The sequence below is a fragment of the Ziziphus jujuba genome, chromosome 7 (assembly GCF_031755915.1).
Source record: "Ziziphus jujuba cultivar Dongzao chromosome 7, ASM3175591v1".
Lineage (NCBI taxonomy): Eukaryota > Viridiplantae > Streptophyta > Magnoliopsida > Rosales > Rhamnaceae > Ziziphus > Ziziphus jujuba.
Window position 1 is genome coordinate 6,750,898 of NC_083385.1, and position 17,951 is coordinate 6,768,848.

General features: G+C 29.4%; 1 protein-coding gene across 1 annotated transcript; it reads left to right on the plus strand.

Annotated features, from left to right (window-relative positions):
* Positions 1 to 11,434: 11,434 nt before the first annotated feature.
* LOC125418223 (uncharacterized) lies at positions 11,435 to 15,721 on the plus strand. Its single transcript, XM_048478727.2, has 7 exons — positions 11,435 to 11,697; positions 11,838 to 11,916; positions 12,009 to 12,103; positions 12,204 to 12,310; positions 12,778 to 12,868; positions 13,746 to 13,825; positions 15,370 to 15,721. The coding sequence occupies exons 1-7, from the start codon at positions 11,514 to 11,516 to the stop codon at positions 15,460 to 15,462; spliced, it is 729 nt and encodes a 242-aa protein (XP_048334684.2). The 5' UTR covers positions 11,435 to 11,513; the 3' UTR covers positions 15,463 to 15,721.
* Positions 15,722 to 17,951: the final 2,230 nt, after the last annotated feature.

Genomic DNA, 17,951 nt, shown 5'->3' on the forward strand with positions numbered 1-17,951 from the left:
AATAATTTCTCTCAAAACCCTCACTATTCACTCCGTTGGAAATGTTCCCCTTTTAAAACATTTTGACAAAACCCGATGTACGTACTTCCCGAAAACCAAGGGACCAAATAATTTAATAAACAACAAATAAATAAATAAATAAATAAATACCCCAAATATAAATAAACTGCAATAAATTATAATAAATAATTTTAGAACACCTTTGGGGTTTAAAACATTATTTGCAATTTACACCAACGCACCACACCATATACCGGTGATGCCCTCCGATACCCAGCGTCCCGAGCACCGACTGGCGGGGGGTTAAAGAAAGAAACCTGCAATCGGCACTTCAGCGTCCCGACAGTACCGCTACTAAAACCATCAACCCGGCCAAGGAGGGGGGCGGCTGTGCGCAAACAAACTTGCCTGCCCACGGTCCAATGGCAACTCACGGGTGAAGTAATAACCACGCGCTAAACCACATAATAACCGCGCGCTACCACGTGTCCATACACCATACACCAGAATACCAATACTGTATGAGTGCGTCTAAAAATAAACATTATTAACCAACCGTACCGTTTTACAAAATTACCGTGGGAAATACATTAAATTATCACACTTACCATCCCACATATTTTTATTTAACCAAACCGGTACGAAACAGCGATAACAGAAAACCACAACTTTCTCGAAGTACGAGATGCAACCATAAAAATACCGCGGGCATAATTTATAAAATTTAAACCAATATTTTCGCAAAATATTTAACCCAATTATGCCCGAAAAATCAAATTTAAAACCACGTACAAATACTACCAAAATACACTTTGCGCATGCATAATAAATTAAATTAAACCAAAATAAAACTATAATTAAATCACACCACATGAGCATAATTTAAATACCAATTTAAATACCAATTAAACATAATTAATTGTCCAAAATAATTTTTGAAGGTGGGTCACTCACCTGGAGCACGCAATTAAACCATGATCCACCATGGGATCAATTCCACGACTCACCAGTGCTCCTAGAACACAGTTCACCCACAGTCAAATAAATTAATATTTTAATCGGGTAAATAATACCCGGCACCCAGGGGGTCAAACACAAACATTAACCAAAATATGCGAATGATATACCGAATCGAAGCTCGTGGAACGAGGAGCGCATTACCGATCTCCATCGACCCCAATTCCGCCGGAGGTGGCCGGAATTTGATCGGAAAGCTTCGGCCGGTTTTGATCAGGGATCTTTCAAACGGTGGGGATTTTGGGCAATCTAACCCCGAAAATGGACTCAGAGGGGTCGAAAATAGTGGGATAGAGGTATGGGACGGGCTGGGTTGGTCGGAAACGGCGAGAATCGCCGGAAAAATTTCACCTCGCCGCCGCGACTTCGCCAGTCCGATCTGGGCACGTCCGGCGGCGGCTGGCCAGAAAATTTGGTGGCTGAGATCGCGAGGTGGTGGGCTACACCGGTGGCCGGCGCGTGTGGCGTTCCGGCGACTGCAATCCGGCCAGACGGTGGTCAAACAGAGAGGGTGAGAGAGTCAAAGGAGAGAGAAAGAGAGAGAAAAAAAATTTTCTGCATTTTTGTCTCTGTCGGGCTCGGGGAAGAAGGGAAGGAAAGGGAAAGGAAAAAAAAAGAAAAAAGGAAAAAAAAGAAAGTGTTTTCCCACGTGGGGAAAAGAAAGAAAAAGAAAAAGAAAAAGAAAAGAAAAAGGAAAAGAAAAAGAAAAAGGAAAAAGGAAAAATAAAAATAATTAAATAAAAAATATTATTATTTAAAATAATAATAAAAATAATTTGATTTTACACATGGTTGACATGTGGCTTCTCAACATGGTGACACATGGTCACCTTCATTAAGTCACACGTGGCACATCGTTACGCGTTTAAAAATAATATTAAAATAATACGGTATTTGAAAAACTCTACAGGTCCATAACTTTCAAACCACATGTCCAAATCGGACGTGCCGCTAGTCTACGGACTCGTATCGATGAGCACTTCACAACCATGCATGAGTCAAAGCTCAACCTTGCATGAATAAAAAGTCAACTCTGGCACCCCTTAGACAGTTTGGACCTCAACTTATTTTGCTCATAACTTTCAAACCGTAGCTCCGTTTTCAACGTGCTACCAGTCTACGAACTCGTGCCAACGTGTACTCCATAACGGTACCTCAGTCAACCTAGAATTCCAACCGGATCAAAAAGTCAATGTTTGACCCTTCGGTCAACGGTCAACAGTCAACCTCGGTCAACGTGCAAAAATTCCGACATGGTTCGGGACGGGGTGTTACAGAACGAATCGAAGCTTGCAAAGCAAGGATTACGGATCTGGTCTTACTTTTCGGAGATCAAATCCGAAATGGCCGGAATCTTGTCGGAAAGGTATTTGATTTTGGATCCTCGGATCTCACAAACCACCACAAGTTGGAGGAAACCAACCTCAGATCTGGGTTCAGGGGGTCAAAACTAGTGGGAGAAGATGGGTGGTGCAACTGGGAACTCACAGAAAAATCGATTTCCCGAAGAGCCACCGTGGTCACCGAAACCCGTCACTGCCGGCGGTGTGTCCGGTGGCCACTGGTCGTTATTTTTGGAGGAAATGTAGATTGGAGGATGGGCGAACGGGTGGGACTGGCGGTGAGGCAAATGGAGGCCAGATCGGGGAGAAATCTAGGTGGGAAGATTTTGACGTCGCTGCTGGAAAATGCCCCGATCTGGGCGCGTCGGTGATCGGGTGGCTGTGAGATTTGGTGGGCTGACCAGAAATGGAAGGGGCAAGGTGGTAGGGTGGCACATGTACAAAAAAAATGTCCAGTGGTGGTCTCTACTCTCTCTCTCTCTCTCTCTCCTCCCCTCTTTCTCTCTCTTCTCCCCCCCCCCCCCAGCCTACATGTGTTTTGGCCAAAATAAAAGCCACCCATGGGTGACACTGGTCACTCACGAGATTAGTTTAAAACACAACACGTGGCACATACTGTTCACTCAAATCAAAATATATTAAAATATTATGATATTCGGAAAACTTTGCAGGTCCGTAACTTTCAAGCCACATGTCCAAATCAGGTGTGCCGCTAGTCTATGAACTCATATTGACGAGTACTTCACAACCATGCATGAGTCAAAGCTCAACTTTACACGAACAAAAAGTCAACTCGGACACCCCTTGGACAGTTTGGACCTCTTCTTGTCTTGCTTGTAACTTTCAAACGGCAGCTCCGTTTTCGACGTGCTACTAGTCTACGAACTCGGGATGACACGTACTTCGCAACAGTGCCTTGGTCAACATAAAATTACCCTCAAAACAAAAGGTCAAAATTCGACCCTCTCGGTCAACGGCAGTCAAACCCGGTCAACGTGAAGAAAATTCCGATGTTGTTCGGGACGAGGTGTTACACACCAGATGCTCAAATTTTAACATAGCTTTGCCAATTGATCCTCCACCTTTAAACTTTAGCTCATTCCTATAATACCAGCTTGCATATGATAGAATAGCCAAAAAAGTTGAGATAAAATCTTTATTCATACCATTGAAACAATGATCCGCTTTTGGGTTAACACAGAACTCCACCAAGTCTTAAACTGAAGTTGCATCCCATTGGTCCATCTTGCATCCTCATCTACTAGCAAACGCAATCACTCTGACCCCTTGGCATTCTTTAAAAACGTGAAAGGCATATTCAACCTCAGCTCCACAGACCTCACAGGAAACATCCTCAGCTCCAATTCTAAATGCCATAACCTCCTTTGAAGGAATAACATTAGAAAGCATCCTTCATAAAAAGAGTTTGAGCCTCTCATGAATATTGAGTTTCCATAAACTTTTCCAGCATAAAGAGTTCCCTAAAGGAATTTGGTTCTTGAATTTCAGATTATAACAGCTGCTCACAGTAAATCTTCCTTCCTTATTTCCAATCCAAAGAAGCTTGTCCTGACTAATGGAAGGAGACCAGATGATCTTTAAAATAGCATTAGAAGATTCCACTTCACAACAGGATCTGATGAGGTTTTCATTCCAAAGGCCAGAAGAAGGATCTCGAAAATCATGGACACTTTTCCGTTCACTAACAATAACTCCCTCTCTAGGAATCAGACTTTTATTAGGAAAGTCAGAGAGCCAATGGTCAGTCTAGAACTTTATAAAGGCTCCATTTCCGAGTTTAAAACAAGACCCACTCTTTATAAGGTTCCTAGAACTTAGGATTCCCTTCCACATCCAAGAATCTCCTTTTTTCTGATTGCATTCAAAAAATGACTTTCCTCTGAGATATTTGGCAAAGAGCAACCTGACCCAAAGCTTATCACTCCCAACAGCAATATTCCATGCAAGTTTGGCCAGAAGAGCAGAGTTGAAGTCCCTGAACCTCCTAATCCCTAAACCTCCTAGCTTTTTCGGCTTACATATATCTTTCCAAGCTTTGAAAGCCAAGAAACCTATTGAGTTTGTATTTGAGACCCACCAAAACCTCCTAGCCAAGGCATCCAGCTCATCACAAACACTTCTAGGGACTTTGAAAGTTGTCATTGAGTAAGTAGGAATCGCTTGAACCATTGACTTGACTATAGCACAATCAATTTATTTGCTATTTTATTTACCAACTAGCATAACAAATTATATGTTAATATTACATTAGCTTACATTGAACTTTACTTTTTTTTAAAAATTATTTTTTATTTATATATTATTTTTAATATTAATATATTAAGAAATTATTTTTCTTATATGTAAATAAATTGATAAATATAAATTGGCTGTCATATAGCATTCCTCAGAATGATAAGGAAAATAAGTGACAGGAGACGTTCTTGTCCTTTGCATTATACACCAGTATTATACTTTAAAATATCAAAATTTTCCATAAAATTTTTATAAAATTTTTATTTTTTAAACACATAAAAATAAAATTTAACTCTCAAATGTAAAAGAGTATAATTTTTATAATACCCACTAAATTTCAGATATTTAGTCGTAATTTTTATAAAAATTTATATCATAATATTCACATCAAATCCCTCACAATTTAATTAAAAATATTTATAATTTCCATAGAAATTTTTAAAATTTTCATGAAATTTTAGAAATACCGATTTTTTTATAAAAATTTTATCAAAAATTTTTACAAATAATATTGATATTTAGTCAAATTTTTTGCCAAATTAATATTATTGATAATTGTTTTTTGACCTTTTACTTATCTACCAATAATTAAGAAAATAAAAAAAATCATATTTAATAAATAATGTACAACTTTATATTAAACAAGTCTATCATTCATATTTTTAGAGAAAATTAATATCATAAGTTATAAATTCATCTATTTGTTATTATTTTTTTACAATAATAAATTTAATATTTGTACAAATATTATAAAGTAAATAAAAAATTAAAATGTAGGTAAAAATTGAAAGATATATGGAGAATATATTCTCTGCAAATTTAACTATCAAGTATTTATATCGATAGTATATTAATAATTATATGCAAAATTATCAAGCAAATAATTTTTAATAATGACTTTTTAACTTTTTACATTTCATATTTTAAAATGATAACAAGGAGAATACAAACAATTCTTAACTATACAAGAATTTTTTAAGGCATTGAAATTACAGTTATAAAATATTATATAATTATGATGGTTATTTTATCCATCTTAATTAATAAATAATGTTATTAAATATGCCTTTATTTTATTTTTTTGGGCATATTTCCTTATTAATAATAGTATATCTTTGACCATTACTGCTTATTATAAAATTAACTGATTAAGAAAATTATAATATTCATTCAATATTTTTACAATTTTAATCATCAATTTAATAATTAATTAATTAAAAAATTAATTCTAAAATTTCAATAAAAATTTTTGTTTTAAAAAAAAATTCATTAATTTCCATCTTTTTTATGAGTTTTTATTGATATTCGATAATTTTTTATATTTTCATGTTTTAATCCCTCGATATTTATATCAATATCAAAATTTTAAATATTTTGCTTACTAATTTAGTTAAAAAAATCCATAATTTTCATCAAAATTTTAGAAATTTCTTGTAAATTTTTAAAATTTCTATGGAAATCTTGTAAACATCTATGAAATTTTTTAAAATCTTTTATCAAAAAAATTTATCAATATTATTGATATTTAGTAAAAAAAAATTTATCAAATTAACTTTAGTGATATATCTTTTTTTAACTTTTTAATTATCTTTTAAATATTTAATCATTTAAATAAAACATAGTGAATTGAATTGAATAATTTTAGTAAATTTTATTGATTGATACAATAGATATATACTTGCTATATATTTTATATGAAATGGAGTCATTAAAATTCCATAATTACAAATTAATAATTGACTATATAAGAATGAAAAAAAATAATATAAAATAATAATATGGAAATACAATATTATATATAATTGATATTGATAACATTTAAATTAATAATATTAAGCAAAAAGAATAAAAAAATAATGAAATATATTATACTAAACATTAAGGACAACCATATTTAATGCAAGATTTTTATAGTTGACATATTAATAATTACATGACAATTATGAAGGAGATAATTTTTTAATAATTAATTTTCATATTTTATATCTTAAACCACTTATGAATTCTATAAGTATTAAGATGACATTTATGAAATATAATATAATTATAATAATTTTTTTATTTTAATTAATAAACAATTTTATCAACTATATATATATATATTTGTATATTTTTGTTAATAATAGTTTATTTTACTGCTTATTATAAATCAATTGATTAAGAGAAATATAATATCTATTTAATATTTTAGTAATATTTATGATTGATTAAATAGACTAATACTAAAGTTTCAACAAAAATTTCTATCTTTTAAATAAATTTTCATCAATTTTCATTATTTTTATGAGTTTTTATCGATATTTTTAATATTTCTATGAAAATTTTCATATTTGGATCTTTAATATTTCCATCAATATTGAAATTTTAAACTTTAATTATAAACTTCACAAAAAAGATAAAACCAGGCATTTCAACAAAAGAAAGATTTTTTTTTTTCATCGTAAGTATTTGGTGGCTTTCCCTTTTAAAATATATCATATATATATATATATATATAGATATAGTTTATGGTTTTCTCTTCTACAATCGAAACCTAGCAAGATGAACCTAATTACTTTCTCTCTCACAATTTCTTGAATTTAATGGTCGGGTCCAAACCGGTTGGACGGTCTTGGATATTCTTTTTTCTTTTATATGATTATATCATTCAACAGATTTAAGTGCTTATTAATTTGGTTTTTTTTTGTTTTTCAGTTTTTCCTTCATTACTTAAACTCTGTAGATTGATATTTTATTCGAATGATAAATTAGATATTCTTATTTAATTACAAATTGAAGAAGAAAACAAAAATATTATTTTGAAACTATGTCTTTAGAACAGGTCCGAGTCAAATAGCAATGACTCGAAGCACTTCTTTTTACATTATTTCGGAAACCCAAGGACTCAATTGTATGGATATGTAAAATACAGGATTTCCAATCTTAGCAGGAAAAGGAGGGGAACGGATACTCAATTTAAAGTGAGTAAACAAAATTCCATACTCGATCTCATAGATATATATAGAATTCTGTGGAAAGCCGTAAATTAGATATTCTTATTTAATTACAAATTGAAGAAGAAAACAAAAATATTATTTTGAAACTATGTCCAATTTTGTTTATATATTTTTTATGCTATTTTTTCAACTACCATTTTGAAAAAATATAAATCCTAAACAAAATAAGTTAATTAATCAAAAAATTAAAAATAAAAATAACAAAAAATAAATTTATTATCTACCAAGATCTAAACAAATCAAGACACATGTACCAATGTACATTATTTGTCTCACGTCGCTTGTGTAGGATCCCAATCGAAAAGTAAATTTTTCGTCGATATGACACTATCATCATGCATCTTTCATATTTTATTGGCATGAATCTTTCGTATCATTTGTTTATTTGTAAGGGAAGATTATTTGGTAGGAAAGGCCTACCACATTAAACGTAAGCCCTGATCAATTATTATTAAGGATGAGGGTTGTTCCTAATAGCTTCACTTAAATATTTGTGGTTTTAATAATACATGTGGTATATAATAGAGTTTAAAATATCAAAATTTTTTGTTAAATTTGCATGAAATGTTTTTTTAAGACACATCGAAAAAAAATTGAGTTTCCTAGTAGAAATAGATATAATTTTCATAATATCTACTGAAATTTTCAATATTTCACTACAATTTTTATGAAAATTTCCATCACAATATACATAGCAAATTCTTCACAATTTGGTTGGAAAATGCATAATTTTTATAGAAATTTTTAAAATTTTCAAGAAATTTTTATTAATTTCTATAGAAATTTTGAAAATATATATGATTTTATTTGTTAAAATTTTTTATCAAACTTTTTTATAAATATTATCGATATTTAGTAAAAATTTTTGCTAAATTAATATCATTGATATTTTTTTTGACCTTTTAATTGCTTTTCAATAATTAGGCAAATAAAAAAAAATTCACTTAACAAATAATATCCAAAATTATATTAAATAAGTCTACCTATCATATTTTTAAAGAAAATTAATATCACAAATTACAAGTTTATCTACATATTATTTTTTTAAAATAATAAATTTAATTTATGTATAAATATTATAAAGTAGATAAAATTAGAACATAGATAAAAATTGAAAGATATATAAGAAATATATTTTCTACAAAATAAAATTCAAATTTTTGTATCGATTATATATTAATAATTACATGCAAAATTACTAAGGAGGTACATATTTTAATTATTACTTTTTATATTTTACATTTTAAAATAAGAATAAGGAAGATACGAACAATTTTCAACCATTTAAGAGTTTTTTATAATATTCAAATGACAATTATAAAATATAATGTAATTATAATAATTGTTCTATATATCTTAATTAATAAATAATTTTATTAAATATTTATTTTTTAATTTTTTATTAATAATAGTATATTTTTAACAATTAACACTTATTATAACTTAATTGATTGAGAGAAATATAATATCTATTCAATAGTTTTGCAATTTTAATTGTCAATTTGATAATTAATTAATTACTAAGCCAATTATAAAGTTTCAATAAAAAATTTTAATTTTTTAAATAAATTTTTATCAATTTCTATTATTTTTTTATAAATTTTTATCGATATTTGATAATTTTTGATATTTTCATTGATATTTTCATATTTTAAACTTTCAATATTTCTATCAATATCGAAATGTTAAATTTTAATATATAATAAATATAGTGTCATGTTTTAATGTTCAACTTTTATGTTCATTTATTATTTTTGTTATGTTTTATGAAGATTAACTTTTAAAAATATATCCTCAAAAATGAATTTTTAAAAGTTTTTTTATTTACAAAAATAGCTAAAGAAAATTATGAGGATAGACTAAAAAATAAAAGTTTGAAAAATGTTCTTTGTGGGATGAAATAAAATTATTTAAAAATGTACTAAAAATATAAGTAAAAAGATTGGTTTTTTTTTTTTTTTTTTTACCTGAAAGAACAGCATTTAAAAATAAAAAAAAAATCTTGTTTCAGTTGTTAAAAATTTTGAATAGAAATATATATTTTTCTAAGAGAATTAAGGCCATTCACCTCTAGAAAAGAAAAAAAAAAAAAAGTAGTAAAGAATGAACTGTTTTTAGCACTGACATTGATATTTAAAATTAAAAAGTTTATGTCAATGTCAAATTTTAACAATAACAAAAGCAAAACAGTATTTTTCATTAAAAATGTTTTAAGTTTGATTGCAATAAGTATTAAAATTTAGAAAAAAAAGTAAAGAGAGAGAAAGAAAAATTTTGACTATTTTTGACATTTTACAATAAATAGGGCCGTATAAAATAAAATAAAAATGTGAAAAGTGGTGGCGAAGCCACAAAAATTTTGATGGGGGGCACCGCCTCTGTAAAATATTAGTAGATTATTGCCTAATTTTTATTTGGGAGAGATACAAATATATAAGATGCGTAATCTTTTATTCTCACAGTCCAAATTATTAGAGTGTCCTCTAAACTAAGCTTGGTTAAATATTAAAAAAATAAACTTAAAAAAATGTTTAGGAAAAACTAATTTCAATGCTTTTGGCTTATATGATTTGGAAATCATAATAATTTAATTAAATCTTTAAGAAAAAGAAAATTAAACATAATTCTTGAAAAAAATTCGTTTTGTTAAGAATAATAAACTAAAGTAAATAGAAATTTAGGAAAAAAAAAAGGTGCAGTAAAAATTAAAAAACTGACAGATCAACCTTTCTTTAATTAAAAAAAATAATAGCTAAATAAACATTACAATGAGTATAAAAATGATAAAAAGTTACCGTACTTCGAAGGGAGGGGGGAGAGGACACCGTCAATCTTTAATGGGCAAACTAGTAAATGTATAACAAAATTTAAAAAACAATAATAATAAATAAAAAATAGCAAAATTTGAGGTGAGGGGACCAGTGGTGAAAAGGACATGGAAAGTAAACTTATAATCTTTAGTTAACATTTAAATAATAATACATTCATAAGTAATCATGCGGTAAATTTTGATTGATCAACATTTAAAAGCTAACCAATTACCATCTGCCACATAATTGGCAAATAATATCTGTGTTTCTTTTATAAAGTAATTTTTGTTCTTTTAAGTCTGGTCAAATAAGATCATAGAATTGATGTAAATGTTAGAGATTCACCAACGAAATCAATATATTTGACAACTTAATCAATCAATGTTTTAATACTATTTTTTTGCATTATCTTATTCAGACAAGGATTTTTGTTTTTTTTTCATCTAAGCTTTAACTAAATTTTTAAGCATTTAATAACATGTAGCAGCTAATATAAAAGGTCAAGATTTATCGTTCATTTATCAGTGTATTCTTTTTCTTTCTCAATTTACATAATTTAATGGAATGTTACAACTAGCAAATTAAACCACAAGATTTATTCTCTTAGTCGTTGTTGTTGTTTTTTTTTTATTTTTTCTTTTTTTTCTTTTTTAACTTTAGTTTTCTTCTTAACTCCAACAATCCAAATGTCAATAAAATTTTTAGCTGGTGATTTGTTTTACATTTTTTTTCTTTTTAAGTTTTTTATATTTCATATCACCCAAGGTGCCATTTTTTTTTTATTGGTATAAGAAACCCAAATGAAAAAAAAAAAATGTAGGGCAAAAAAAATAAAAAAAATGTTGTATTTATTAATTGTTTTAATTTATCGTACAATAATTAAATTGAAGTTTACAATCATTTAATGCCCAAAAAAAAAAATTATTTGGAAGTTAATGAAAATCAGAATTCAATCTTCACCATATAATTATTAAATTGACACATGTGACTCTCAAACGTTTAGGTGAAACATAAATGAGAAGAAGATCCCGATCAATTTAAATTCCCACCTATAGCCGAGCATTATCAACAAATTGAACCTCATAGAAGCCATGGCAATCATGAGCACTGCACGCTCTCGCACCACCAAGACATCGTTTCTCCGTATCGCTCTTCTCGCTTCGTCCAAGAGCTGGGCAAGACATCATTTTGCCTGGAAGATTAAATCTCTCGCCACCGTGCCGACCAAATTCTCTGCATCATCTCTCACTTTGAACCAATCGTTTCCTAATCCTTGTACTCTCATCTCTTTTACCTCTCTTCTGTATTTTAATTAAGCATGATTTCTTTAAAGGAATTACAATATATATATATATATATAGATATATATATGTTCTAAACTAAACCGAGAAATACGACAATGAATTTTCCGACAGACAAAACCAGTCTTCTTGGTGTAGCTTTTTCCAGGCAAGAGACTTCCAATTGGCAGCTAAAGCTTAGAAGTCTCCACAGGTAATTTTTATTGCGTTGGTGATTCACAAATGTTGCTTACGGTTTTTTAGTTTTCCAATCTAATCTTTTTTTTTTTTTTTTGGTGCGGGCAGTTCGCAGATGAAATCTAATCAACACATGTACTATGTTAATCATAAAAAAATGGACTATGTGGTATCTGATAAGTTCCCAAAATTTAGTGGAAGAGGTAATTGGTGAAATTAATGTTGTTGCATTAATTGATTATACAAACCTTTTGTGTGAAATGCATGCGAGTATAATTATTGTCATGTTGAAAATATATCCAGGTTCTCACGAAATTACAAATAGCAGTGATTATACCCATGAAAATGGCATCATGTACACAGATATTAGAACAGGCCAAGATCAAAGCCGTATTGAAATGGGTCGCAAGGTTTGTTCATTTTCTAATATGTATATACGTAGTATATCCTACTAGTCAACGCCATCTTATGTAATCCATTTGAAAATTATTATTAGTCTTGTTTGAGGAAAATATTGCCTACATGGACATTAAAGACATGGAGAATAAAATTATATATATCTATATATATATGTATATATTTAACTTATATAAGTAAATTTAATCATTTAAAACCTTTTAAATTTGATATGATATAATATGACTTATCAAATTTAAAGACTTTAATAATTTAGTGTACTTATCTTCAATTTAAAATACTGAGGATTTTTTATTAGAATTTTATTATATATAATACCAAGAAAGTTAATGAGCAAATGAGAAGCATATATATATGTATATCAATTGGCAAATTATATACCATCTTAATAATTAATTATTGGAACCGTAGAAATTTCCTTGATTTTGTACCTGTAATTGATTGTAACTTGCACTTGCAGTTTGTTATGGACTATGCACTCTTTGGTGAGGAAAAGAACTACATATATGGCGAAGATGAAAAGGAGATCACCTTAGAGAAACTTGGTACAGGTAAAAGGCAGAATTTATTACGTTTCTTGAGACCAAAAATATATATTTATGCACATAGAAAGTTTTGATATGTTGAGAGCATAATTTTCATTTTATATTGAACTTTTAGTAATATAGTAAAGGTTATAAGTTTTACTTGTCTAATTAGAATTTTAGTATTATGTTTCACTGAAATTAGAATTTTAGCATTAACTCATTGGTTTAGATGGCACACCTTTAATATTTGACAAATCAATTTCCAATATTATATATGTACAATTTTGATTTGGTGGAATATTTAGTTCACCTTATCATAATATTGAGGTGGCAATATTTGTTTGATAATAAATTCATTTATCTTTTTTTTTTCCTTCTAAATTGCATATAGTTTTCTTATATCAATGATTTGTTAATATCTGTTGACAGTAATTAAAATTAATTAAATATATCATTTAATTACAAATGTTAAGAAGGGAAAAAAACAATGCCAACAAAAATTAAAAACCAATTCAATTTTAAATTATTTGTTTATGTATACAATAACTCCTACATCTAAAAACATTCTCAATGACTTTGTGAATTACTAAAATTTTTTTATCAAATCTAAAATATAAACAATCATCTACTTTAAAACTAAGAAAAAGAACAATAATAAAAATGATCCTTATCAAAAATACAATCTTTATTGAAAGGAGAAAATAGATGAACGCATAAATATTACTATATTGGACAGAAGAGTCACTATAAACTTATTTTTGGGTTGACCCACTATTAAATAAATAAATTTGTCATATACACAGCAAGCCTTTTCCGATTTGTGTACTATTTACATCACAGTCCATGTACACATTGAAAATTCTCGCCAAACCAAGCAATCAAAAGGGTTTGAATTATGCAGGATTACGTGAAGGTATTAAAGGCATGAAGAGTCAAGGAAGAAGACTAATTATTGTGCCTCCAGATCTTGCTGATCATCAGGTCAGGTTCTAATATCAGTTTAACAAATGATATGTTTGACTACCGGATTAAAGCATAATTTCATATTTCTGATTATGTTCAGCTTATAAGGATCTTATCTGCTTGTTTTTTAGTGGTATTTCATGTTTGTTTTTGTTTTTCAATATTATTCGTATTGTCAAAATGGATAATATATATATATATATATTCTTATTAAAAAATATAAATAATATTATATCAAGTTATCTAATCAACAAAACTTTTAATGGGACAATTAAATCTAAAGCTTACGTATGTGTCGGCATATCTTTTTTTTTTTTTTTTTTTTTTTGCTGGTGTCGGCATAACTTTTAGAAATATAATATTATCCTTTGTGGACGTGGATTCTCTGTTCCACTTTGGTGTATCCTTTCCTGTGCTGTACTTTTAATAAAATGTCGACACATCGTCTAAAATTTTGAAGGAAACAGAAGTTAATTGCCGTTGGTTTCTTTTCCATTTTTCCCTTCTGCTTGCTCCATGTCTTCCTCTTCTCTCTTGCATTTAACTTCAACAGTTAAATAGTCTAGAAACAGAATTTGTTGATTTCAGCACTCTTAAATCATCGACCATCTCACGAATAATGGCTCCCAAGAGCAACCATATAAAAAATAAAATCTGAAAACCCACAACCAGAATATGAAAGAACGAAAAAGAAAGAGGAAAGAAACCCATCATTGAGATTAGTGGTTTAGTCGTGAAGGTCTCGCCACCAAATGGTCCAAAAGTATGCAATTAATTTTAGTTTTTACCTTTTAGCCATAAGTATAATTATCTATTAAAAAAAATAAAAAATAAAAAGAAGAAGAAGATTTTAAGTATTAACCATGAGTGTGATTATCCATAATAAAATAAAAGCAAGGAAGAAGAAGAAATCAGGGGTATGGTGAAATTCACTTGCGAAACAACAACAACACCAAGAAGAAATAAAATAAAATATAAAATATAAAATAAAAAAGATGATATAAAGTTTGCAGATTTAGCTTTGAGTAATCGGAGTTGAAGTAAAATATTATGGGGAAACAGAGGAAGAGAGAGCCGAAGTGAGGATTCTATTTTTGGAAAAAATTTTAAATGAAGTGTCTATTTCTCACCGGGGGACAGAAGACCGTGTCCCAGCTTTATTTACCAAGTATTTAAAATATCAATTTCGTGATTGAATTTTACTTATTTATTTAAATATTTAGTTTATATTAATTTTAAAATATTAATATATGGTGTTATTTATTATATTAATTAGTAAATAACTTAGCATGTGTCTAAAAAAATTTGTGAATAAATTAGTGAACAGAACTAGCTAATATAACTGCAATACCAAAATACCATTATAAATATATATAATTCGGGTTCTAACAGAACTAGCTAATAACTCTTTAAGAAGAATTAAGGGAATATAACTGCAATACCATTTTAAGAGGTATTAATGTAAAATTAAATAAATAAAAGAAAAGCACAAAGGTCATAAATAATTTAGGCAATATTAATATTTGACACCGCGCTGACCATGTGTATTTCTTCTTCTACAGCATGTGAAAAAAGAGGAGCACGCAATTTACGATGTGACAATAAAAAAAATTCATCCTGATCAAGGGCGGAACGTGTTCAAATTCTTTAATTAGGAGGTGGTGAGAATACGATGAATTACGAAAATGAGTGTCTGAATAACTTTGCATTTACATTTGCAAGGTCTATGCAGGTATTAGGTCTATCCATGATAATATGCGTCCTTTTTTTTTCTTCTTCTTTATTATGGTGTTTGTGTGATTAAATAATTATGTTACATGTTATCCAAATAAAAGTCAGTCAGATTGTCACCCTGTAACTTTCTCTTCACCTGCATTTAAAATCTTAATCTCTTCTTCTGCATCATTTCATTAATCTCTGTTTTATTTTTACTCACTATGAGTAATTAGTTATCCTCTTTTTTTTCTTTTTTTTGGGGTTGGGATAACTATCTAGATGCAAATCTCATTTTTACGTCAAAAAAAAAAAAAAATTTCAATAAGATCAAATATTGCAATATCTCATCTGATTGCTACAATTTTTTCACTTGATATTTACCTATCTGCCATAGAAATTACCGGAAAGTAATAGAGGCTTTCAAAATTTTCACTTTCTTCCAATGATATTTCTATACTTCTTTATTTCAAGCTAAACTATTAGATTGATACTGGAAACAGCTTAGGAAAAGATTAAAAAAAAAATGGGGGGTAAAAAACAAGGAAAAGAAATTAAAAGTAAGAGGAAAAACAAGGGAAATTTTTTTTTTTTTTTAACATTTTCAGCCGTTTGGTAATTTGAAAAAAAAAAAAAATGAAAGAGTTGTGGACCTTGCACTGTGAGGGAGAAAACGAAACGTGGAAAATGTAGTTATTGATACAAACAAAACAAAACCGCATTTTACAATGAGGCAACGCTCATGATTCATAACAAAGTGGTTAGGTCAATGCACAGGTTTTTTTTTTTTTTTTTTTTTCCTCCTAAGCTAGAGATATAGTTATATTGTATGTTAACCAAATAAAAGCGAGTACTTCATCTTGCACTTAAAATCTTCATCTCTTGTTGTACATAAGTTTCACTAATGTGTCCCATTTTTATTCACCGCAAGTTAATAAGTTATCAAATTTTATTTATTTTTTTTTTTTTTTGCCGATAATGATCTAGATGCAAATCCCATCTTTGCATTAAACAAAAAATAAATAAAATAAAACTAATAAAAATAAAAAATTACAATTAGATCACATATTCGTTAGTTGTGATTGCTACAATTTTATTTGAACTTATATGACACTGAAAAAAAAAAATAAAAGTATGGAAATTTTTTCCATGCCTCTGGTAATTAAAAAATTGAAAGGAAAAGGGTTGTGGATCTTGCATTGAGAGGGAGAGGGGGAGAGATATGAGAGGACATTCTGCTAGCTTTTAGAGAAGTTCCAAAGTGAAGGCCCAGAGCTAGCTGGGAGCCTGCGAAATGAAGCACTATCTGACAATGACAACAAGTCCAGCGTGAACTCGTTGCATATTTGGTCAAAAGAGCAACCTAGTTTCTTTTTTAAAAACATTTTAAATAACGTCTGTTTCACTGTAAGTTGCGACGTAACAATATGAATAAAAAGTTCCTACTTTACCTTTCCAACAAAATAAATGAAAATTCCTTTTATACACACATTCATGCTTTATTACCATTTCATCTCTCTATACTGACGCGCGTACTCTTCACGGCTAGTATCATCATAATCCAGACAATGCAATCCCCATGATGTTATAACTTTTGGTTTCCAACAGCAGGCTGTGGAGGTAAAACCCAGATTTGGGTAGGCCAGGACATTCCTTGATTGACTGCAAATCCAGGAATATGCAAAGACATTAGAAATGCAGCATGCTCAATCTGTAAGTTCAACAAGTGGGTGAAATTCACAGATCGAAATGAATGGCCAGCATCTTTCATGGAACATCTGCTGGACATTGGGGAACATGATTCCACTTTTTCTATGGCACTTTGTTCCTCACTTTTGCATAAAAATACATCAAATCAAAGTTTAGATTTTTCTCACGTAGCAAAAACTCACTTTGAACTTGGCCCCAATACAAATTGAAGATTAAAGACAGATAAAAGATACAAACGAAAGACTGCCACTACATGAGTTACTCCAAAGTCCAAACTAGTAACCACGATCAAGTGCTCTAATCAATCCATGAACTTCAGTAAATTATCTCCAAGAATAGATTAGTGACCACAGTACAAGAACTAAGCATTTTAACGAGTTTGAACCTATGAACGGAAGTATGATGCTATAAATCATTAAAATTTAAGCCAATTCAATTCAACCATAAGTTCCGCTCCAGCTTAAACCAGATTTCAAACAAGTTTAATGTAAGCAGTGATGAACTGTTTGCAACGAAAATACGTACTTAAACTACAAATACAGAGACATACATACAAAATTGTACAACAAATAAAATAAAGCTTAATTATAATATCTCGAGTTCAGGTTGAGCAGACTACAAGATGCGGCAGAATTCAGCCCCCAAAGTATGAGCAGGGTATGGAAAGAATGGTTTTCATTTATACCATCCCTAGCACATTTTGGAAACAAAAGAAATGATG

What these genes read in the sequence shown, in the direction of transcription:
- LOC125418223 (XM_048478727.2), top strand. Translation starts at nt 11,514, where the DNA reads ATGGCAATCATGAGCACTGCACGCTCTCGCACCACCAAGACATCGTTT. An exon ending in CCAATCGTTTCCTAATCCTT is followed by an intron (nt 11,698 to 11,837) that starts GTACTCTCATCT and finishes ATTTTCCGACAG; the next exon opens with ACAAAACCAGTCTTCTTGGT. An exon ending in GTATTGAAATGGGTCGCAAG is followed by an intron (nt 12,311 to 12,777) that starts GTTTGTTCATTT and finishes TTGCACTTGCAG; the next exon opens with TTTGTTATGGACTATGCACT.